The following is a 26,373-nucleotide window of genomic DNA, read 5'->3' as shown; positions in this document are numbered from 1 at the left end:
TAGTAGCAGGGATATATCATGTCATTATTCTATATCTTTCCTGCGCATGGGCATTCACTTCCGTTCTGATTATCGTGTTAGCTTTATCCTTGTATTACGAATTTAAACAATTCGTTCAAAGAATGGAGAAAATAACACAAAACAAGTCTATCTCAGAGGTTCAGGAAAACATCGAAGATTTGAGGAAGCAGCATACCGCTCTCTGTAATATGTTAGATGCTGCAGATGACGTTTTAAAACATCAGATCGGTCTGTGTCTTGTCGTACACATCTTCATCACTCTCATCCTGATATACAACATGTGTTGGTACGAGGTAGTTCGGACAGATCCGGGACAGCTTGTCAGTCACATTTTCTGGCTCTCTGGATCTTCGACGATTTTAGTCGCCCTGATGGCAGCCTGCTGTCTTGTAAACATTCAGGTGAGTCATCAATATTTAGCTGAAAAACAATTGAAGTTAATATTGTGATACTTTCCTCGGTGTTTAACTTTATTAATTTAAGTTTTATGACCTGTGTTTGTTTGGATATTATTGTGCTCGTTAAAGCTGTAAACACGTACAGGTTTGGTTTTAAAGGGTTTGACGTCCTATTAACAGTTAAGGCAATGTAAGGATGTGCCCCGATTTGTATAATGTATGCGTTTATTAGTTCTGGAGGCGGTTTGTTGGAGTATTTGCAATCCTACTGAAATAGCACGCCATTCCATCATCCGGTCATATTCAAATTGTTGTTGTGTTGTTTTAGTTTGGTTTGGTTTTATTTTGTTTAACGTCCTATTAACAGCTGACTGGGAGTTGATCTTCAGCATCATTAAAAGGAGATAACTTCTCAGTTACTATAATAAAAATCTCACTGTATTTGTATGGTTTGATTACATGGAGTTTATGTTCATGACGTGTTCCTATGGAGACAACAAAGAACAGGAAGAATAGATGAGTCAGAAAAGAAAAACGATAGATCCTAGGTTTTGCTATGGGGCAATACTTTAGATCCCATGTTTTGCTATGGGGCAATACTTTAGATCCCATGTTTTGCTATGGGGCAATACTTTAGATCCCATGTTTTGCTATGGGGCAATACTTTAGATCCCATGTTTTGCTATGGGGCAATACTTTAGATCCCATGTTTTGCTATGGGGCAATACTTTAGATCCCATGTTTTGCTATGGGGCAATACTTTAGATCCCATGTTTTGCTATGGGGCAATACTTTAGATCCCATGTTTTGCTATGGGGCAATACTTTAGATCCCATGTTTTGCTATGGGGCAATACTTTAGATCCCATGTTTTGCTATGGGGCAATACTTTAGATCCCATGTTTTGCTATGGGGCAATACTTTAGATCCCATGTTTTGCTATGGGGCAATACTTTAGATTCCATGTTTTGCTATGGGGCAATACTATAGATCCTATGTATGGCTATGGGGCAATACTATAGATCCCGTGTTTGGCTATGGGGCAATACTATCGATCCCGTGTTTTGCTATGGGGCAATACTATCGATCCCAGGTTTTGCTATGGGGCAATACTATAGATTCCATGTTTTGCTATGGGGCAATACTATAGATCCCATGTTTTGCAATGGGGCAATACTATAGATCCCATGTTTTGCTATGGGGCAATACTATAGATACCATGTTTTGCCATGGGGCAATACTATAGATCCCGTGTTTGGCTATGGGGCAATACTATAGATCCCGTGTTTTGCTATGGGGCAATACTATAGATCCCATGTTTTGCTATGGGACAATACTATAGATCCCGTGTTTTGCTCTGGGGCAATACTATAGATCCCATGTTTTGCTATGGGGCAGTACTATAGATCCCGTGTTTTGCTATGGGGCAGTACTATAGATCCCATGTCTTGTTATGGGGCAATACTATAGATACCATGTTTTGCTATGGGGCAATATTATAGATCCCATGTTTTGCTATGGGGCAATACTACAGATCTCATGTTTTGCTATTGAGCAATACTATAGATCCCATGTTTTCCTATGGAGCAATACTATAGATCCTATGTTTTGCTATGGGACAATACTATATATCCCATGTTTTGCTATGGGGCAATACTATCGATCCCATGTTTTGCTATGGGGCAATACTATAGATCCCATGTTTTGCTATGGGGCAATACTATAGATCCCATATTTTGCTATGGAGCAATACTATAGATCCCATGTTTTGCTATGGAACAATACTATATATCCCATGTTTTGCTATGGGGCAATACTATAGATCCCATATTTTGCTATGGGGCAATACCACAGATCCCATTTTTTGCTATAGAGCAATACTATAGATCCAATGTTTTGCTTTGGGGCAATACTATAGATCCCCTTTTTAGCTATGGGGCAATCCTATCGATCCCATGTTTTGCTATGGGCAATACTATATATCCCATGTTTTGCTATGGGGCAATACTATATATGCCATGTTTTGCTATGGGGCAATACTATAGATCCTATGTATCGCTATGGGGCAATACTATCGATCCCATGTTTTGCTATGGGGCGATACTATAGATCCCATGTTTTGCTATGGGGCAATACTATAGATCCTATGTCTTGTTATGGGGCAATACTATAGATCCCATGTTTTGCTATGGGGCAATACTATAGATCCCGTGTTTTGCTATGGGGCAATACTATCGATCCCATGTCTTGTTAAGGGGCAATAATATAGATCCCGTGTTTTGCTATGGGGCAATACTATAGATCCCATGTTTTGCTATGGGGCAATACTATCGATTCCATGTTTTGCTATGGGGCAATACTATAGATCCCATGTTTTGCTATGGGGCAATACTACAGATCTCATGTTTTGCTATTGAGCAATAGTATAGATCCCATGTTTTGCTATGGGGCAATACTATAGATCCAATATTTTGCTATGGAGCTATACTATAGATCCCATGTTTTGCTGTGGGGCAATACTATAGATCCCCTGGTTTGCTATGGGGCAATACTATATATCCCATGTTTTGCTATGGGGCAATACTATAGATCCAATATTTTGCTATGGAGCAATACTATAGATCCCATGTTTTGCTATGGAGCAATACTATAGATCCCATGTTTTGCTATGGGGCAATACTATATATCCCGTGTTTTGCTATGGGGCAATACTATATATCCCATGTTTTGCTATTGAGCAATGCTATAGATCCCATGTTTTGCTATGGGGCAATACTATAGATCCCGTGTTTTGCTATGGGGCAATACTATATATCCTATGTTTTGCTATTGGACAATACTATAGATCCCGTGTCTTGCTCTGGGGCAATACTATAGATCCCGTGTCTTGCTCTAGGGCAATACTATAGATCCCATGTTTTGCTATGGGGCAATTCTATAGACCCCATGTTTTGCTATGGGGCAATACTATCGATCCCATGTTTTGCTAAGGGGCAATACTATAGATCCCGTGTTTTGCTATGGGGCAATACTATTGATCCCGTGTTTTGCTATGGGGCAATACTATTGATCCCATGTTTTGCTATGGGGCAATACTATAGATCCCGTGTTTTGCTATGGGGCAATACTATAGATCCCGTGTCTTGCTCTGGGGCAATGCTATAGATCCCGTGTATTGCTCTGGGGCAATACTATAGATCCCATGTTTTGCTTTGGGGCAGTACTATAGATCCCATGTTTTGCTCTGGGGCAATACTATAGATCCCATGTTTTGCTATGGGGCAATACTATAGATCCCATGTTTTGCTATGGGGCAATACTATATATCCTATGTTTTGCTATTGGACAATACTATAGATCCCGTGTCTTGCTCTGGGGCAATACTATAGATCCCGTGTCTTGCTCTGGGGCAATACTATAGATCCCATGTTTTGCTATGGGGCAATACTATAGATCCCGTGTTTTGCTATGGGGCAATACTATAGATCCCAGGTTTTGCTATTTGGCAATACTTTTGATCCCATGTTTTGCTATGGGGCAATACTATAGATCCCAGGTTTTGCTATGGGGCAATACTATTGATCCCATGTTTTGCTATGGGGCAATACTATAGATCCCATGTTTTGCTATGGGGCAGTAGATCAATTGTAGTTTCTGCTTTGTCCCTTTAGCAAAAGACACGAAAAAAATACAAACGATTCTGCAAAAAGGTCCACACATTAGTCCCCCATAAGATAACATGCATTTTATCTTATGATCAGTTTGGAGTTGATTCGGTATCATATCTGCGATATCACAAGGAGTTAAATACACCAATATACCCTGCCTCCGACACATACGCATGTATACACAATTTACATGGAGCCACGTCCTTAAATGACATTACATCATGTAGCTGTTAATAAAACGTTAAACAAAATAAAACCAAACCAAACGTACTTATGGTCGATTCTTTCTCCAAACCTCTTGCTGAAGATGGATTTACTCTTTGTTTACAAATAGTTACGTGAGATATTCTCACCTCGTGGTTATATTGATTATATAATGACACTTATTATCAGTCCTTTTGTTACCAGTAATGACTACTAATGCTGTTTGTCAAGTCAAACCCAATCACGAACGGCGAAAAGTAAATATATCAGTTACCTTTTTTACACAGTGAAAGCTTTTACGATAACTGATTTACCATGTAGTTATGCTTACCTTTACGAAACGAACGCAAATTTAGGAGTTATAGAATGTTTCTTTCATATTTTAGAATATGGGTACAAGAAGAAAAACTCTGCAAAACGATTAATTATTGAAATTTGATTAATTATACATACTTTAAAAATATAAATAGGTATTAAGGTAGTTGTTTTGAGGACGTAATCAAATCAGCAGTGAGTTGAACATTCAACTAAATTCGACTTTTCATGGATCGGTGAACAAAAAAAAAAAAGGCCAAAAGGAGCCGTATTCTTTTGAATGGCAATATCTATAATTTATTCACCGGGGCACGAACAGGTAAACAACTGTTTGATGACTGACCGGAGTTTTACTTGGCCTGACAAAGAGAATTGGCATGTGTTACCGTATGGCCGTTGTGAAAACACAACTGCACTTATTTGTTATTTGCGTTCGTTTTGGCCTTTAGCTCCCCTTCACCTGGATTTTCACACATTGGCGAGTTACGTAAGTGTCCCGGGTGCGGAAAACTACGGTCCAGGTACAAAATGGCTCTGTTAACCTGTATACGTGACCGTGTCAATGTGTGCAATTATACACTTGTCGATTAGGGTCGTTTATAACACAGTTAACAACATTTCTAAGTTTAAGAAAATATAGACAGACTGGTCAGCTTATAAAGGTAGCTAGAATATAGACAGACTGATCATCTTATATATGTAGCTAGAATATAGATAGACTGATCAGCTTACATATGTAGCTAGAATATAGATAGACTGATCAGCATATATATGTAGCTAAAATATAGATAGACTGATCGGCTTATATATGTAGGTAGAATATAGATAGACTGTTCAGCTTCTATATGTAGCTAGAATATAGATCGACTGATCAGCTTATATGTGTAGCTAGAATATAGATAGACTGATCAGCTTACATATGTAGCTAGAATATAGATAGACTGATCAGCCTATATATGTAGCTAGAATATAGACAGACTGATCAGCTTATATATGTAGCTAGAATATAAACAGACTGATCAGCTTATATATGTAGCTAGATTATAGACAGACTGATCAGCTTATATATGTAGCTAGCATATAGATAGACTGATCATCTTATATATGTAGCTAGAATATAGATAGCCTGATCAGCTTATATATGTAGCTAAAATATAGATAGACTGATCGGCTTATATATGTAGCTAGAATATAGATATACTGATCAGCGTATATATGTAGCTAGAATATAGATAGACTGATCAGTGATCATCTTATATATGTAGCTAGAATATAAATAGACTGATCATCTTTTATATGTAGCTAGAATATAGATATACGGATCAGCTTATATATGTAGCTAGAATATAAATAGACTGATCATCTTTTATATGTAGCTAGAATATAGATATACTGATCAGCGTATATATGTAGCTAGAATATAGATAGACTGATCAACTTATATATGTAGCTAGAATATAGACAGACTGATCATCCTATATATGTAGCTAGAATATAGATAGACTGATCAACTTATATATGTAGCTAGAATATAGACAGACTGATCATCTTATATATGTAGCTAGAATACAGATAGACTGATCAGCTTATATATGTAGCTAGAATTTAAACAGACTGATCAGCTTATATATGTAGCTAGACTATAGATAGACTGATCGGCTTATATATGTAGCTAGAATATAGATAGACTGGTCAGCTTATATATGTAGCTAGAATATAGACAGACTGATCATCATTATTATATATGTAGCTAGAATATAGATAGACTGATTAGCTTATATATGTAGCTAGAATATAGATAGACTAATCAGCTTATATATGTAGCTAGAATATAGATAGAGTGATCAGCTTATATATGTAGCTAGAATATAGATATACTGATCAGCTTATATATGTAGCTAGAATATAAATAGACTGATCATCTTTTATATGTAGCTAGAATATAGATATACGGATCAGCTTATATATGTAGCTAGAATATAAATAGACTGATCATCTTTTATATGTAGCTAGAATATAGATATACTGATCAGCGTATATATGTAGCTAGAATATAGATAGACTGATCAGCCTATATATGTAGCTAGAATATAGACAGACTGATCATCATTATTATATATGTAGCTAGAATATAGACAGACTGATCATCATTATTATATATGTAGCTAGAATATAGACAGACTGATCATCATTATTATATATGTAGCTAGAATATAGACAGTCTGATCAGCTTATATATGTAGCTATATTATAGACAGACTGATCAGCTTATATATGTAGCTAGATTATAGAGAGACTGATCAGCTTATATATGTAGCTAGAATATAGATAGAGTGATCAGCTTATATATGTAGCTAGAATATAGATCGACTGATCAGCTTATATGTGTAGCTAGAATATAGATAGACTGATCAGCTTACATATGTAGCTAGAATATAGATAGACTGATCAGCTTACATATGTAGCTAGAATATAGATAGACTGATCAGCCTATATATGTAGCTAGAATATAGACAGACTGATCATCATTATTATATATGTAGCTAGAATATAGACAGACTGATCATCCTATATATGTAGCTAGAATATAGATAGACTGATCAGCCTATATATGTAGCTAGAATATAGACAGACTGATCATCCTATATATGTAGCTAGAATATAGATAGACTGATCAGTGATCATCTTATATATGTAGCTAGAATATAAATAGACTGATCATCTTTTATATGTAGCTAGAATATAGATATACTGATCAGCGTATATATGTAGCTAGAATATAGATAGACTGATCAGTGATCATCTTATATATGTAGCTAGAATATAAATAGACTGATCATCTTTTATATGTAGCTAGAATATAGATATACTGATCAGCTTATATATGTAGCTAGAATATAGATAGACTGATCAGCCTATATATGTAGCTAGAATATAGACAGACTGATCAGCTTATATTTGTAGCTAGAATATAGATAGACTTATCAGCTTATATATGTAGCTTGAATATAGACAGACTGATCATCATTATTATATATGTAGCTAGAATATAGATAGACGGATCAGCTTATATATGTAGCTAGAATATAGAAAGACTGATTAGCTTATATATGTAGCTAGAATATAGATAGACAGATCAGCTTATATATGTAGCTAGAATATAGAAAGACTGATTAGCTTATATATGTAGCTAGAATATAGATAGACAGATCAGCTTATATATGTAGCTAGAATATAGAAAGACTGATTAGCTTATATATGTAGCTAGAATATAGATAGACAGATCAGCTTATATATGTAGTTAGAATATAGACAGACTGATCATCATTATTATATATGTAGCTAGAATATAGACAGACTGATCATCTTATATATGTAGCTAGAATATAGATAGACTAATCAGCTTATATATGTAGCTAGAATATAGATAGACAGATCAGCTTATATATGTAGCTAGAATATAGATATATAGATAGACTGATCAGCTTATATATGTAGGTAGAATATAGATAGACTGATCATCTTATATATGTAGCTAGAATATAGATAGACTGATCAACTTATATATGTAGCTAGAATATAGACAGACTGATCATCTTATATATGTAGCTAGAATATAGATAGACTTATCAGCTTATATATGTAGCTTGAATATAGACAGACTGATCATCATTATTATATATGTAGCTAGAATATAGATAGACTGATCAGCCTATATATGTAGCTAGAATATAGACAGACTGATCATCTTATATATGTAGCTAGAATATAAATAGACTGATCATCTTTTATATGTAGCTAGAATATAGATATACTGATCAGCTTATATATGTAGCTAGAATATAGAAAGACTGATTAGCTTATATATGTAGCTAGAATATAGATAGACAGATCAGCTTATATATGTAGTTAGAATATAGACAGACTGATCATCATTATTATATATGTAGCTAGAATATAGATAGACTTATCAGCTTATATATGTAGCTTGAATATAGACAGACTGATCATCATTATTATATATGTAGCTAGAATATAGATAGACTGATCAGCCTATATATGTAGCTAGAATATAGACAGACTGATCAGCTTATATTTGTAGCTAGAATATAGATAGACTTATCAGCTTATATATGTAGCTTGAATATAGACAGACTGATCATCATTATTATATATGTAGCTAGAATATAGATAGGCTGATCAGCTTATATATATAGCTAGAATATAGACAGACTGATCATCATTATTATATATGTAGCTAGAATATAGATAGACGGATCAGCTTATATATGTAGCTAGAATATAGAAAGACTGATTAGCTTATATATGTAGCTAGAATATAGATAGACAGATCAGCTTATATATGTAGCTAGAATATAGATAGACTGGTCAGCTTATATATGTAGGTAGAATGGAGACAGACTGATCAGCTTATATATGTAGCTAGAATATAGATATATAGATAGACTGATCAGCTTATATATGTAGCTAGAATATAGATAGACTTATCAGTTTATATATGTAACTAGAATATAGACAGACTGATCATCATTATTATATATGTAGCTAGAATATAGATAGACTTAGCAGTTTATATATGTAACTAGAATAGAGACAGACTGATCATCATTATTATATATGTAGCTATAATATAGATAGACTGATCAGCTTATTTATGTAGCTAGAATATAGATATATAGATAGACTGATCAGCTTATTTATGTAGCTAGAATATAGAAAGTCTGATTAGCTTATATGTAGCTAGAATATAGATAGTCTGATCAGCTTATTTATGTAGCTAGAATATAGATCGACTGATCAGCTTATATGTGTAGCTAGAATATAGATACACTGATCAGCTTATATATGTAGTTAGAATATAGAAGACTGATCAGCTTATATATGCAGCTAGAATATAGATATATAGATAGACTGATCAGCTTATATATGTAGCTAGAATAAAGATAGACGGATCAGCTTATATATGTAGCTAGAATATAGATAGACTGATCAGCTTATATATGTAGCTAGAATATAGACAGACTGATCATCATTATTATATATGTAGCTAGAATATAGATAGACTGATCATCTTATATATGTAGCTAGAATATAAATAGACTGATCAGCTTATATATGTAGCTAGAATAAAGATAGACGGATCAGCTTATATATGTAGCTAGAATATAGATATATAGATAGACTGATCAGCTTATATATGTAGCTAGAATATAGATAGTCTGATCAGCTTATTTATGTAGCTAGAATATAGACAGACTGATCATCATTATTATATATGTAGCTAGAATATAGATAGACTGATCATCTTATATATGTAGCTAGAATATAGATATACTGATCAGCTTATATATGTAGGTAGAATATAGATAGACTGATCAGCTTATATATGTAGTTAGAATATAGATCGACTGATCAGCTTATATATGTAGCTAGAATATAGATAGACTGATTAGCTTATATATGTAGCTAGAATATAGATAGACAGATCAGCTTATATATGTAGCTAGAATATAGACAGACTGATCATCTTATATATGTAGCTAGAATATAGATAGACTGATCATTTTATATATGTAGCTAGAATATAGTTAGACTGATCAGCATATATATGTCGCTAAAATATAGATAGACTGATCAGCTTATATATGTAGCTAGAATATAGATAGACTGATCAGCTTATATATGTAGCTATAATATAGATAGACTGATTAGCCTAAATATGTAGTTAGAACATAGATAGACTGATCAGCTTATACATGTAGCTAGAACATAGATAGACTGATCAGCTTATATATGTAGCTAGAATATAGATAGACTGATCAGCTTATATATGTAGCTAGAATATAGATAGACTGATCAGCCTATATATATGTAGCTAGAATATAGAAATATACTTAATCATCAAGTTTATATGTTACGGGAGTTGCCATTATGTTAAATAACAATTTTGATGTCATTGTGTTGAATGAGAAAAAAAAGATAGGTCTGGGAATTTTTTAGCATTAAATATGGAAATTGAAGGTACAATTATAACAGTTATAAATATGTATGGTCCAAATATTGATGACCCTACTTTTTTCTATCTCATAGAAGATACATTACTTGATTTTAAGTCTGAAAAGTGTATAATATGTGGGGATTTCAATATAATCCTCATCTTTTCCGAAAATTAGCTTAAAATTAACTGATTTCAAAAAAGGTAAGGGGCTATGGAAATTCAACAATTCCCTATTACATGACCAGGATTATTTTAATCTTATTAGTAATACAATTACAAACATTAAACTGCAAAACTGCCTCCCTGTATACCAACCTGATTATGTAAAAAAATCTCGAAATGGTGATTTAGAATTTGTTATCAATGACCAATTACTTGGAGAAACTCTGTTGATGGAATTAAGGGGTAAAACCATTTCGTATTCTCCTGATAATAAAACCCCACCAGAACTTAAAGGAAGATTGTGTTAAGAAAGCAATAAGGTCTCTTGAAGATCAAAGTAATGTAATAATAGACGAACTTAATAAAAAGAAAAAGGAATTGGAAGATATAAGACTACATAAGATTTAGGGAAGTATAATTCGCTCAAAAGCAAAGTGGATTGAAGAAGGAGAGGGTGGATCAGGAGAATCTTTAGCTCACTTGGCAAATGGCTAGGACGTTCAGCTTTTATCTAAATGTGGGAATGATCACTACACGTAGCGAAAACTAAATGTAAAAATATTTTCTGGGAAGATGTATTTCAGGCTTGGTATAATCTTAGAGTTAAAGAAGAACTTGTTAGAAATATTAATGATGATGAGGAGTTGATACTTAAAACTCCATTATGGTTTAACAAAAACATTGTTGTTAATAACCAACCAATTTTCTACAAAAAATTGTTCGATGCAGGAATTAGTATAGTGAATGACTTAATAAAAGACAATAGAACTTTCTCCTTTTATAATTTTAATGAATTCTGTACTGTGTTTGGTACAATAACAAATTATTTACAATATTATGGAGTAATCCAAAGTATCAAAAAATACCTTTTACATCTCCAAGTAGAACATTGATGTTTCCGATTATTCCACTTTATCTTGAGCTAATCCTAAAGAAAAAAAGGGTCGCAGGAATTCTACTGTTTACTCCTGAGAAATAATATTAACATAACTGGCCAGCAAAAATTGGGGAAACACCTTTGACTATAATGAGGAGAAATGGATTTTATTTTACAGTATTCCTTTTCGATCAACTCAAAGTTCTAAACTCCGTTGGCTACAATTTAAGGCTAACCACTATATTCTAACAACTAGCTCTTATGCACATAAAATAGGCTTATCAAACAATCCTAATTGTAATTTATGTAATAGAGGAAGGGAGACAATCGTGCATATGTTCTGGGAATGTGATGAGGTTCAGAATTTTCTGGCAAGTTTTGAAAGGTTGGTAAATGCACTAACAATTACATTACCTATTACTAAAGAAACATTGTTATTTGGTTTGGTAAATAACACAGGCATTTACAATCGCATTGATAATGAAGTTCTTCTAACCAAATCCTGTATTTCATATGGTAAAAGTGATCCTTGTATACATTTTGTTCTAAATGAATGGAAGAAATGGATGAAATTAGTTGATTTTGCCTAAAACCTGACATGATTTAGGCTGATATCTGAATTATTCGGTAACAATTCTGTTACTTAACATTAATTAGTATCTAGCTCTGTTTTGAATTCCTTCCCTGACATGCTTGTTCTGATATCTGTCTTTATCTTTTCTTCTTTCTTTTTTTTGTTTTCTTACCAGCTTCTTTTTATTTCCTTTTACCCTTCCGTCTTCCTTATAGCAATACAGTGTATATATTAAATGAAATAATACCTATCCATATGCAGTCTTTAGTGATAAAAAATATTTTTGCATAATTTGTATGGTATGAGTGGTGATATGATTTTAATCGTTCGCACATCATGCATACATCGCGCGCACACCGCACATCGCGTACACACCAGACATCGTGTAACGTTGTGCGATACTACAAATACAGATCATACATACCTTGTTATTTTCTTTTACATCTAGGCTCATGAACCTGCGAAATTTATTTACAACCTTTCCATGAAGGAAATGACTGCCGAATTTGCAGTTCAGGTTAGTTAAAACAATTAAAGGTATGTTCTTTTATTTTCATATGTCTTAGGATAAAATACAAGTTGAGGGCCTAGGAAGTTTTAAGATCTTGTGTCCAATCCCTTTTTAATGTAAATAAGATATGTTTGAATGGATTATACAACAGGATATAGCAGGCCTACTCTAAACCTGCTTCATTACAAACAAACCCAACACGTTTTCAGTGAGTTTACCATGGTATAATATTTCCAGCGACTATTAGTCACCTACCGGTCAAAGTGGAGGTGACTTAAGATATGATCTCAATCTTTTAGTCTGTCTCTCAATTGTTTTGAGAGGAAAATAAAAGTGCTTCATGTGATATGTGACCTTCACGATATGCACCGTCGCACTTTCTACAATGCCATCATGCTCTTATTAAAAATAACGGAATTTAAATGTCTTAAATCTGATAAAAGACACACTAACAGTTCGTCATTTTCTTTTCCATTTGATTTAAAAAGATCATTAATGCGTTATGTGTGGTGGAGGCGGTATGTTGCGGTATTTGCCGTCTTGCGATAGCACAGATCTAATTTCAAAATATATTTTTGAACTTGACATCATGAAACATGACATATACCAAACTGTCTAATCAACAGTGAACCCAAAACAAAACATCTGATTGATCTAGCTGTATATTTACTCACCACGTGACGATACAGACACATTATATTAGATCTTTACTGTTACAGATAAATGTATTCCTACACCGGCTGAACGGCTCTCCCATTGGTCTGACGGCATGGTCCCTGTTTGTAATCGACAATCAAGTCGTTGTCAGTGTGAGTAACGTCCAATATATCAAAAGTTATATATTTAAAGTCCTAGAAATATGATCAAGAATTTGAAAATGGGAACACTATCCTTGCATTGAATCTTTGTATATTTTTTTCTGTGATGTTGCGAACCCCAAAATGATATTTCTGTTGCGATTTGTTTTGGGTACCTTCGTTTGTTTTCTGGAAAATACTTCATGATTTTATACTGTAGATACATGCTGGCTATTATATTTAACATCCATTTATTCGAAACATAATATGATAATATACCCACCAGCGTCTACAGACGGTGGAGTGATCCAAGCTCTGCCCATGGGTCGAAAACTGTCAATAATAATAATATGTTGAGTTATATAGATATTAAACACTTTTTTGGATCATTACACCTCGCCTCTGAAAATATCATCTGCTCCGCGAGCAATTGCATTTTCGTGTTAAATTATTTGTTTAAGAAAATTATTCAAGAAACATTATACAATTTCGTTTCTTCGTTTCAGGTCGCAGGAATGCTTGCAACATATTTCGTTGTGTTGCTCCAGTTTCAACAGTCATCGTCTGCTCCAAACAACAGTGGGAATGCAACAATAGTCTAACACGAGCTGCGTCCACAAAATGAAAATATATTAAATGTGAACCCACGTTTTTAGTTACTCAGATACCTAACGGATTTTTGTTAGCAAGAATATTATATAACACAAAATTATAACAAAACACGAAAACCTCAGCGATGAGATGTATTTCCTATTGTTTCAACGAGAATGACATCGTTTACTTATCAAAGGTTGGATATTCCGAAGTATGTCATTGGTACATAACGTCTATCGTTGTTGCTGGTTATGTTTGAAAGGACATCATATGTTATTATTTTGCATTAATGTAGCATTTCTATCCTACTTTAGATTGATATTTATTTAATTACATTAAAGAAAAAATACTGCGTTTGATCTGTGGTTTGTTTGATTTGGGGTTTGTCGTCCTGCCAATGTCTATAGTACATTTTTGTTATAACAATAGCAGTTCCCCGCTTTGTCCTTTGTTATTACAATCAACATCACCAACTTAGTAGCACTTAACATGTTTCATCAAGCTGATTTTTTTTTTAAATATTTACACATGTGCTGTATACAAATATATAATTTATTTAAGGCTAGCTTTTGTTGTTTAGACGGATTTATAAATGGTAAAAATAATACTCTAAATCAAAATTTTTGTCTTGAACAATTGTGAATACCACATTGTCTATATCTTTATGGGTATGATAATGGCGGTGCTGATGCTTTTTATGTTGGTTTTATGTTAATATAATTAAAGTTAAGGGTTTGTTTATTATACCAAAATATCACCCATGACCATGATACGCTAATATATACTACAAGCTAAGCTAGCAAATAACATTTCGATATTCATAGTGATGGGACTATGATTCTACCCCTTGGCAATATAAATAGTAGAAATGCTTGGAAATCAAAACTTACGCAGCTATATTTATTTTTTCATTTTACGAAATTTAAGCATTGCGGTAACGCAAGGCCATCGAAGTACACATATGTTTCGAGGGAAGCATTGTTCCGAACTAAGAGAACAAGTGAACGCCGTTGCTAAATCCTGTTACGACCAGGCCAGGAACATTGGCTGTATCTGGCAGTTTATAACCGCAGATGCATGCAAGCTTTTGGTGCATTCACTTATAAACTCTCGGTTGGATAATGGTAACGCCCTGGTTTACAAGATACAAGATACAAGAAACTTTAATTAACGTTGCATACAGGTAAACAAGGAACATTAGCTCTTGAGAGCTCTTATTGCGACAGACATACGTAAAAATAACAATAAAATATTATATTACAAGTAAAGGGAGATAATCACATCACAGACACAGAAAGTATACATATCACAGGTTTCTAAGTGATGGGAGTCCCCTACCTTCAAAGGCCCCCGGGATATATATATAAAAAATAGTGTTAATATATGAAAAGCATTAAATGTGATCACAGATAAGTAGTATTCAGAATAGGTAAGAATAAAACATAGTTAATAGTGAATGAATACTTGTATATCACACAATAATTACTCAGGACTTAGGATTAAAACCGGATATTCACTGCACTGGCTACCTGTAAGATACAGGTAGCAGTATAAAAGTTTGTTGCCATTAATTAGATGTCAGGAACATATGACCACTGATCTCATGATATACAGTTCCCAAGACCGGGCCATAATCAAGTCCTCATAGATGGTAGTTGTTAATCTCTCTCTAACGTTTCCATCATTAATTGTAATCAACACTAATAGTGACATATTGTCAGTATCATGTGATCGGGTGAATAACTATGATCTTTACCTTCGGTATGGTATTTCAGTGGGTAGCGCTCTGAGGTCGACATCAGATCCGCTCTATCGCAAGAGGAAAAAATACCAATGTCCCGTCTGAAGCACTCATAAACATGCACAAACACGCAATCAAAACACATAGTAAAGCCTGTCCTTAAAAGAGCAAAGCTATTAATAAGACATTCAACAAAATAAAACCAAACCAAACCAAATCAGTGATTCAGGCGACATCTGTTTCCTTAAAGTATGTGTAGAATACTGAAATAGTATAACTGTTTAATATCAAGTGATTATAAGTGCTCATAGATGCTCTTGTGAACCTGCTGATTACTATTTCAGCAGAAATCCACCTAGGTCCTGCGTAAAAGTTTTTCACAAAGACTTTATCATCGACAGCGAACTAACGTTCCTTAGCACGCTTATCGTGATAATCTATCTGTGCCCGTTGCCGTTTCATCACACGTTCGCAGACTACTTGATTGAATAAGCCCAAATTAGTTCTCAGCTTACGATTGAATAACAGTTCCACGGGTGACCAACCTGTTGTGGTCTGTGGCATAGTGCGATATGCAATAAGAAATCTACTCAATTTAGCCGTAATATCACCATCTGAATGGCTCATTTTTTCAGTTCCTCTTTAAAAATTCTCATCAAGTCCCCTCGACGCTTGGTGGTTCGGGGATGTTTTCACATGTTTCATGGCGTTTTCCAATATAAACGTAGCGAACTCTTCGCTTACAAAAGACGGTCCGTTGTCTTTCAGGAAGACCATGTTCTATGAATAACTGACGTAGTTTGCTAATTGTCACTGTAGATGTCGACGATGTCGGAATAGCCCCCAACCACTTACTGTAAGAGTCCCCGACGACCAACAACATCATTTGTCCAAGATAAGGACTCGCGTAATCTGCGTGAACACATGACCATGGACGATCAGGCCAATCCCAGGACTGAAGAGGTGCTACAAATGGCCTGGGCCTCTGTAGCTGGCATTTAGGACATGCCTGGACTCGTCCTTCAATATCAGAGTCTCAACCAGGTCATCACACGTAACTACGCGCTAGTGCCTTCATGCGCACCATTCCAGGATGCCACTCATGTATATAGCCTAATAATGATGAATGTCAAGGTTTTGGAATTACCACACTATTCCCCAATAGGATCACGCCGCAATGACATGAGAATTCGGATCTCCGAATGAAACACTGTCGTCGGTGCTCTTTAAGTTCCCACCGGTCTGTGAATGACTCGGCACACGCCTCAGCACCGGATCTCCATCTGTCCACCTACGAATTTGCTCAAATGAGATAGGAGTGGTTTCTATATGTTCCAGAAGCAAAATAGTTTCGCCAGGGATTAGAACATCCTCGACCGTGTCGTTCAACGGTGAACGACTAAGACCATCCGCGTTACCATTTTTGGTACCTGGTTTATACTGTAAATCGTACTCGAACGTAGTGAGTAACAAAGTCTATCGCTGAATTCGTGCCGACGCCAGACTTGGAATTGCGCAATCCGCCTTAAATAGACCTAGTAATGCTTTATGATCTGTGTATATCACAAACTTGCGTCCAAACAATTATTATTCTGGTAAACAGAAATTAAATGATATACAATTTAGTGGGACTCATTATGCTAAATTGACATTGGTATATCAGTTTTAGAGACGCTGCGGAATTAAGCCTAGGAGTAAAACCCAAGAGACAGGAACTGTCCAGGAACATGATATCCCAATTATATCGATTGGTTACAGCTATCCCATAAAGTAAGGAGACAGAAGGATGTTAACACTGACAGTAGTTGTGATTTTATGTTGTGTTATTTAGAAAAACCTCGATATATTGCCTCTCGCTACTGTTGCCACCGCACTTACCGCCAAATAGTTCAATGTCCTTTTACTTCAGAATTTCTTTACATATTTCCCTTGATTTAACCCTTTAAAAAGTCAGAATTCATCTGGACGAATATATTTCCATCTAAAATAAGTTTATATATAGTTTAAAATAGGTATCATCACACTATTGCAGGTAAATGACTGGTAAAAGAAAACAAAACGGTTTTAACGTGAATACGTATCTAATTGTTACTACAACCAAAAGTCACAAAGATGCAAACATAAAAACACACAAAAGCCGTTACAGACGTTAGGAAAGAGAAGCAAATCAAACCAAACTTTGTGGTTACGCGAATCAGATGCCGACATTATATCAACCTCACTGAAATACAAAAGCACTCTGCATAGCTTTCCACCGGTGACATTATACTGACAATGCTGAGCGTTAAGCAGGGGAAAAACAACGACCTTTTTTTATAGACTTTGGGGTATGTCCCGGCCTGGGGACAGAAACAATTGTCAAGCAAGGCGCTATGATTTTTTTCTGGAAATTAGAGTTACTTTATTTAACGAATAACAAACGTAAACATTGAAAGTTTTATTCCTTACCGCGTCAATACATGAATACCCCAGTGGTGGCCATATATTACTGAGACGAATTAGTAAGTGACGAATCAGAGAGAAAGTAATTGAAATTGAAATTAAAGCGGTGAGCTAATGAGACGAGTGTTTGTATATAAAGGGGCTATGGAACTTATGATCAGTTCAATTACTGGAAATATTGATTGTATAGAAATATGTAATTACTTTTCTTTTGTTGTTTTCTTCGGAAGTTTTGAATGCAAACATATACTCTGACCAATCCAAGTTGACATAAAGGTTGTTAGCAGTAATCAATACCGGCGAGAACAAGCGATATTGCATCGGACTTTTTTAATTCAATTACTGATGTTTGATCAGGATTAAGTATATGTAACGTCACAGCAGACTCAGAGATGTGGTCATAGTTAGATAGTCAGACAAAAGTTCTTTATGGTAAGCTCGATCGCGTAGCAAGATGTACTTAAATATAGACAGGCTTGGAATACGTAACTATATTGTTTCGATAGTAACTAATGAGTGAACTAAGATAGACCAGACTTTTGATCAGGATTAAGTATATGTAACGTCACAGCAGACTCATATATAGGAGTTGTGGTCATAGTTAGATAGTCAGACAATAGTTCGTAATGGTAAGCTCGATTGCATGGCAAGGTGTGCTTAAATATAGACAGGCTTGGAATACGTAACTATATTGTTTCGAGAGTTACTAATGGGTGAACTAAGATAGACCAGACTTTCTTCGACCAATTAGTGATGTTTGATCAGGATTAAGTATATGTAACGTCACAGCAGACTCATATATAGGAGATGTGGTCATAGTTAGATAGTCAGACAATAGTTCGTAATGGTAAACTCGATTGCATGGCAAGGTGTGCTTAAATAAAGACAGGCTTGGTAAACGTAATCTTATCGTTTAAAGAATTACTAGTGAGTGAACTAATATAGACAAGAGGAAAAATATGTCCGTGACTCATGCTGAATTATCTGCCTTTGATGTAAATTGTGGTGTGTTGTTTTTAATCAGGAAATGGATTGTTAGAAAATCCATGCTCCTGAGGAACAGGCGATAACATGTGAGTGAGTGATTCGTGCTGAGTTCTCTTCTCTTGACAATCACCGTCATGTTTCGGATGAATAGGATTTAGACTGTGACTTGTGATGAGTTTTGGAAGGAAATACTCTGCATTTTGTGATCTTTGTAAGTTGTTTATGATTAGCTATTTACCTCTTTACACAGCATCGTGTTGGATGTTGAAAATCAATCATAAAGCGTCAGTGACGGAGGAAAAGATTGATTTGTATTAGATTGAAAAACACACAATCCTTGTTCAACGGATCACAAGAAGATTGAGAATTAGAGAAGATTTCACCGTGGATGTATCCTGTATTTCAACCTTTGTAATCAAAAATTGCTGGATTTTGTGTTGATATATTGAAATATTTAACCTTTGGAAGAAGTATTTGGATTTGGTAACATGCGTGCACATCGACTGTAGTGTCGACCGAAAATGTTCGTGGCGGCAAATACGAAAATACACTTAATTGGATGGAGTATTGTTATAGGAAATGTTGGGTTTTCCAGCTACGCCATCATAACCGCGTCTGCTTTTGAAAATATCCACGAACCGTGTCCTAGGTTACATAAACTATTTCCGGTAGTAGCAAGGATATATCATGTCATTAATCGTTATTTTTCTTGCGCTTGGGCATTCACTTCCGTTCTGATTATCATGTTAGTTTTATCCTTGTATAGCGAATTTAAATGATTCGTTCAAAGAATAGAGAAAATAACACAAATCAAGTCTGTCTCAGACGTTCAGGAGAATATTGAAGATTTGAGGAAGCAGCATAACGCTCTCTGTAATATGTTAGATGCTGCAGATGACGTTTTAAAACATCAGATCGGTCTGTGTCTTGTCGTACACATCTTCATCACTCTCATCCTGATATACAACATGTGCTGGTACAAGGTAGTTCGGACAGATCCAGGACAGCTTGTCAGTCACATTTTCTGGCTCTCTGGATCTTCGACGATTTTAATCGCCCTGATGGCAGCATGCTGTCTGGTAAACATTCAGGTGAGTCGCTAATGATAAAGGACAAATATTCAGTCGAAACAAATGTTATGTTTATGTTACCATAGTTTTGGCATTTCCGTGACGCTGTGATATTTCCTCTCTGTTTAACGTCTGATTAGTTTATCAAATTAAATATTACTCCCTGTTATTGTTTGGAGATTTGTGTGCGCTGTTAACACATAAAGGTTTGGTTGTGAAGGGTTTACTTACAGCTAAGGTCATTAAGGGACGTGGCTGCATGTGAGTATAGCATGTGTGAATGTTAGCTGGAGGCGGTATATTGGTGTACATACGTCATCATCAGATCCGCGCTATCTCAAGGAGCCAAATACGCCAACATACCGTACCTACGACACATACACACATGCAGGCATATATCATTTACATGGACGCACGTCCTTTAATAACTTAGCTGTTAATAGGACGTTAACCTCCCGTGGAGCGGTAGATTGTTAGTGTTATTGTATTGTTAAATGGCCCATCGACATTAAGGGCCAAACAACAATGTTAAAAAATAGACATTCATAAAAAAAGAATACATGAAAACCAGAAACAAAAGGTTCAAATGTGTAAAAGATGTCAAAATATATCAATAGCAAACGAATTGTTTATGGATTATTTCAGGGAGTGAAGAGAATGACAACTCTACGTGAGGATGAATTCAACTCTGGTTTAAAAATTGTAACGTTACAGATCCTCACCCTTGTGTTATAATACTTCTAGTGACAATCAATATCAGCCCTTTGTTAGCAGTGATGACTACTAATGCTGCTTGTCAAGTCAATACCAATCACGAACGGAGAAATGTAAATATATCTATTACATATTTGACAAAGAAATGGCACTTACGATAATTGATTAACCTTGTCGTTATGCTTACCTATCGATTATAACGCAATGAGCAAAATATAAAGTTTGTTTTCAGAATTTGGAATATGGTTTCAAAGAGAAAAAAACAGTGCAAATTTTAAATTTTAGACAAACTTTTAGATATATAAATAAATCTATTAGTTTCCATGAAGTTATCAAAGTAACAATTTATAAAATATGCAATTTGTGAGGTCGAGTTTTTGGAATCGGTGAATAAAAATAAGGCCCGAACGAGCCATATTTTTTATTTGCAATTTATAGTATAATTAGCGAAGAATATATTGAATAGTCTTAATGCGGCAATACGATGGAAATTCAGAAAGTTATAACCCTTTATTCACTCCTATTTTGTTCGTGCAGTAGAAAAGAGCAAGCTGAGTATAACCTGTAAAAAAATACCTTGATGTTTTCTTTTACATCTAGGCTCATGAACCTGCGAAAATCATTTACAACTTTACAACAAAGGAAATGACTGCCGAATTCGCAGTACAGATAAGTTAAACAAAAACATTACAAGTATGTTCTTTATTTTGATATGTCTTATGATATAATACAACAGGATACAGTCGGCCTATTCTTACTCTAACCCTGCAAGGGTATTCTTCACTTCCAACAAACCAAACACAATTGTTTTGTGAGTTTTCCATAGTATAATATTTCCAACGATTTTTGATTTTCTACCGGTCGAACTGGAAGTGACGTTAGTTATTATTTCTATCTTTCAGCCAAACATTCTTGATAACGACATTCGTAACGGTCCCATATCAAATGAAGCAATTTCATTTTCCTCTCAAACAGTTGAATTCCAGTACACACAAGGCAAAGAGTAGAGTACCTACTATCGGAACGCTTGTTCTATTCTATTTGTAGATTTGCTTTTGGACAAATTGTCCTTTTTACTCGAGATTTATATTTTGATGATTTTCCGGTAGGTCATCCCTCTATGCTTGATGTTTAAAACACCCATTGATGATATTTATATAATTTAAATAATATCTTATAAGAAAAAAGTAATCACTAAAACATATTGGTTTACTCATTACATATTGAACAACTATTTTAGAACCTATGGATCCTTACATATTATAAAAGAATGACATTGACCCGAACAAACGTGTCATATGTTTTTATTAGAAATATAAATTTTCAATTCCAAAGGTATTGTTTGTTTTCTGGAATTAGAGGATATACAAGAGGAATATCTAGGCGCTATTTTATCTGAAAATATGTCTTGAAAAATATCACATAATTTATGCAGTTGAAACTTTCCTGGACAACAGTGTTATTGTTACTCATGATATGTAATGATTTCTCCATAATTGTTTTTGAGAAACAGTCTTTTCACAACATCATCAATTGGGAAATGTCACTTTTAATGAGCATGAAAAAATAAAACATCATACGTGACTACCTAATTTTGTTTTCGAACAGAGGACACATGCAACCTCAGGCTGTGTACATTATACAGGTCAGATAAGAATTCGATTCCGTCATAAAAACACAATCATTCTAAAAGGACCTAGAGGGCACAAGAGACATTAGCCATTCACAAATATGTAATCCCTTAAAACGTTTAGGAAAAAATGTTGTTATATTTATATCATTATATGTGTAAATATCCCGGGAATTAAAAATTCTCGAAATTATTATATACCACAAGATATAAAAAATTAATATCAAAGTTTTATATAATACACAAACAATATACGTATCAATGTCGTCGCATCGTTTGAAGACTAACTGGTCCCTTGGTCATATCTCGACAAAGGGACCAGTTGGTATTGAAACGTTGCGACACGATTGATACGTACATTGTTTGTGTATAAAGTGGGATTTCCAAACTGCTGAATCTTATCTAAGATATACAAAATGTGTTGAACACATATGTGTATAATGTGAAATGCGTGTTATATGTTAAAATGATAGAAAACAATTCCTGAATAAAAGAACACCACAAGGATAATACTCGATATTCATTAATAAAAACCCACACTCTCTACTATGTCCTGATTTATAATAACAACTTTTAGTGTCTGAAATAAAAAGAAAGCCACAATAACATTGAGTCAAAATGTTTTATTTTAACGCGGATTTGATTCCGAAATAATTTCTTAAATTTGACATAATAAATCATGACATATACCAAATTTGTTCCAATCAACACTGAACATTCCAGACATAAAATCATAACATACCCACAAGTGTCTACAGCCGATGGAGTGAACAAGCTCTGCCATTGGGTCGAACACTGTCAATAATAATAATATTTTGAGAAATATTAACCTTAAACACTATTTTATATCATCACACCTCACCTTTAAAAGAATATTTATATTTTCGTTTTAAAATATTTTAAAACAAAGTATCAAGACGCATATGCAATTTAGTTTTCTTGTTTCAGGTCGGAGGAATGATTGCAACATATTTCGTTGTCCTACTCCAGTTTCAACAGGCTTCGTCTGCTCCATACAGCAGTAGGAATTCAACGATTGTCTAAAATGATCGACTTTGTAAAGATGGAAATCGCTTAGATCTGACACGTGTTTAGTTACTCAGAAACCTTATGTTTGTGAACAAGAACAATATATCACACAAAGTGATAACAAAACTCGAAAAAACTAAACGATGAGAGGAAGAGTCGGGGAAACAACCTACAAAAATGGATTTTAACATTTAAATCACGTGCTCCTAATGAAAGCGTTGTCGGCAACAGCTATGGTATACGTTAGAACTTGATTTGAACAGCTATGGTATACGTTAGCACTTGATTTGAACAGATATTTTTGCAAAATACAAATCCGATAAAGCACTTGTAAAAATTCTTAGATTTTTCTTCTACCTTAAAACAAGATGTTTTTGTTTAACAAATGGCTGTAACGTAAATACCAATGATGACTGTTAACTCAAATCTTTTAAAGTTCGATGACATTTCTATCAAAATTTGAAAAAGAGTGTGATAAGTACTTTTTCTGGTTGTAAAGATGTTACATAGAATGATGAGTAATATTGTTTGTTTGTTTGTTCATGCTTAACGGCTCCTCGACACATGAAGGTCATATTGGACCTAAAGCGTCAAAACGAATCTCCAAATAATTACAACATGACAATTGTTTATATCAATATAGTACGAGTGGTGTGGACGCTATATTGTATAAAAGTCCTATTTAATAATTGTACTGAACAGTGGTTGTCATTTGGGTCTCGCTGAAAAACTTCTATGTGTTTTGTATATTAAGATATATATCCCAAACCTGTTTCAGATCACGTGACCATGATATTTTTAACAGTGGATGTAGTATCAAAAGCGAACCTGTGAGGTCGGTCTGCATCCCTAAGCACGTGTGTATGAGTAATGAATGTATTAAGCCACAGTTACGTCCTCTTTCGTATTGCTTCAAGGATAGTGTTATCGTTTATCTAGAAAAGGTTGGATATTCCGAAGTATATCATTAGTACACAATGTTTATCGTTGTTTTTGTTTATATTTTAAAGGAATCATATAAACAGAAATAAGTAATTCTTTTTTTATTAATGAAACATTTTTTTTTCTTTTTCAATCAATAAAAAAAACATGTATGGCACAACACATGGAAACAACACTTGACAGACTCTCAAACACTACTTCAAGTGACCACTTGGTAAGAGTATTGGAGCATGCCGATCGAGAATTCCAGGTCTTTAGTACTTGTTTTATTCATCAGAGCACAGAAGTACTCACGTTTTAGCACATTTTCATCCGGTTCACTTTTCACAATATTTACACATAGTATAGACTTAGACTACATGTAAAGCTAGTTTTTGTTGTGTAGACGGATTTATAAATTGTAAAATTTATACTTTACAACCAAATACAAATTTTTTCTCGAAAAATTGTAAGCCAACATAGTCCACATCTTCATGAAAATGCCAGTTTTGATGCTTATGTATTTTGTTTTGTTTTTATTTTAACGCATGTAAAATTACGGGGTTGTTTATTATACAAAATATCATCATGACCACAGAACACTACTATACACTGCTAACTAAGTTAGCAAGTCCTAGTTCGATATTCAAAGTGTCGGAAGCTACACCAGGTTTTATCCTTTCGCAATTTAAACAGTAGAATCAATAGAAAATCAAAAGTTACGCAGCAAAGACAAACCATTTTTTTGATAGTCAAAGCATTCTCGTAAAGCAAGGCCCACACAATAAACTTTTTTTTTCATTTTCTTTTGAGCCACACAACGCAAGTACAACAATACAGTATATTTCTACCATTACTTATTTTCTTGTTTCAAGTAATATCTGATAAGTTAGATAACTATTGCATTGGGCCCTATTTTTTGTGAACTTTTTTTTATCTGCATAACTTATAAGCATAATATTCAATTTCTCAATGATGTTTCCTTTAACGGTTTAAACTCTGCTTTATACCAATATTTAACAATACAGTAAACTACATTTTTTTTTACATTTAAAACAAAATAAAGAATAGGAAACAAAAACAAGTGTCATAACACTTATGTAAATTTGTTATCTGCTACATAATCATTTTTTTCAACACAAGCTACAGGAACGAAGTAATATTAACAACTGAACAAATATGGGAACAGGGGAAAGGGCAATGGATTAGTATGCAGTGGAAACCATGAATGAATTAAATATCAACACACATGTGATCATCAGATGTTAATATCATATATCTTTATTTCAATGAGTATGTTGAACACGGTTCTGTATAATATAACTATGTTATAGTCGATGATAATTTCAGCAATGCTGTAATTTGACACTCGACGACTGTTATCAATATATAAAAATTACATATATTTAATTACCAATAAATTACTATTGACAAATTGAGTGTGTCACAAAGCACCAACATAATTATTGAAAACGTTGCAGTTCACACACTAGCCATCACACTTATCAAATATAAGTCCATAAAACACTCCCCTCCCCCCCTCTCGTCAAACAGACTTTTCGTTTGTGATATTGTTCTAAAATATAACAACAACAAAAGCATTGCTATTTTACCTACAAACGACAATCCCCCCCCCAAAAAAAACCCACCAAAAAAACAAACAAAAACAAATAAAAAACCGCACACACAAACAAGACACT

General features: G+C 34.3%; 1 protein-coding gene across 1 annotated transcript; it reads left to right on the top strand.

Annotated features, from left to right (window-relative positions):
* Positions 1-227: 227 nt before the first annotated feature.
* On the top strand, positions 228-14,435 carry LOC110464210 (gustatory and pheromone receptor 32a-like). Its single transcript, XM_021519308.1, has 4 exons — positions 228-422; positions 12,686-12,754; positions 13,468-13,557; positions 14,052-14,435. Exons 1-4 carry the CDS (start codon positions 300-302, stop codon positions 14,145-14,147), a joined length of 378 nt encoding a protein of 125 aa, XP_021374983.1. The 5' UTR covers positions 228-299; the 3' UTR covers positions 14,148-14,435.
* The last annotated feature ends 11,938 nt before the right edge of the window (positions 14,436-26,373 follow it).

Source organism: Mizuhopecten yessoensis, unplaced genomic scaffold (assembly GCF_002113885.1).
Source record: "Mizuhopecten yessoensis strain PY_sf001 unplaced genomic scaffold, ASM211388v2 scaffold10973, whole genome shotgun sequence".
Taxonomy (NCBI): Eukaryota; Metazoa; Mollusca; class Bivalvia; order Pectinida; family Pectinidae; genus Mizuhopecten; species Mizuhopecten yessoensis.
The sequence above is the reverse complement of the archived record's forward strand: the minus strand, read 5'-3'. Positions and strand labels throughout refer to the sequence as shown.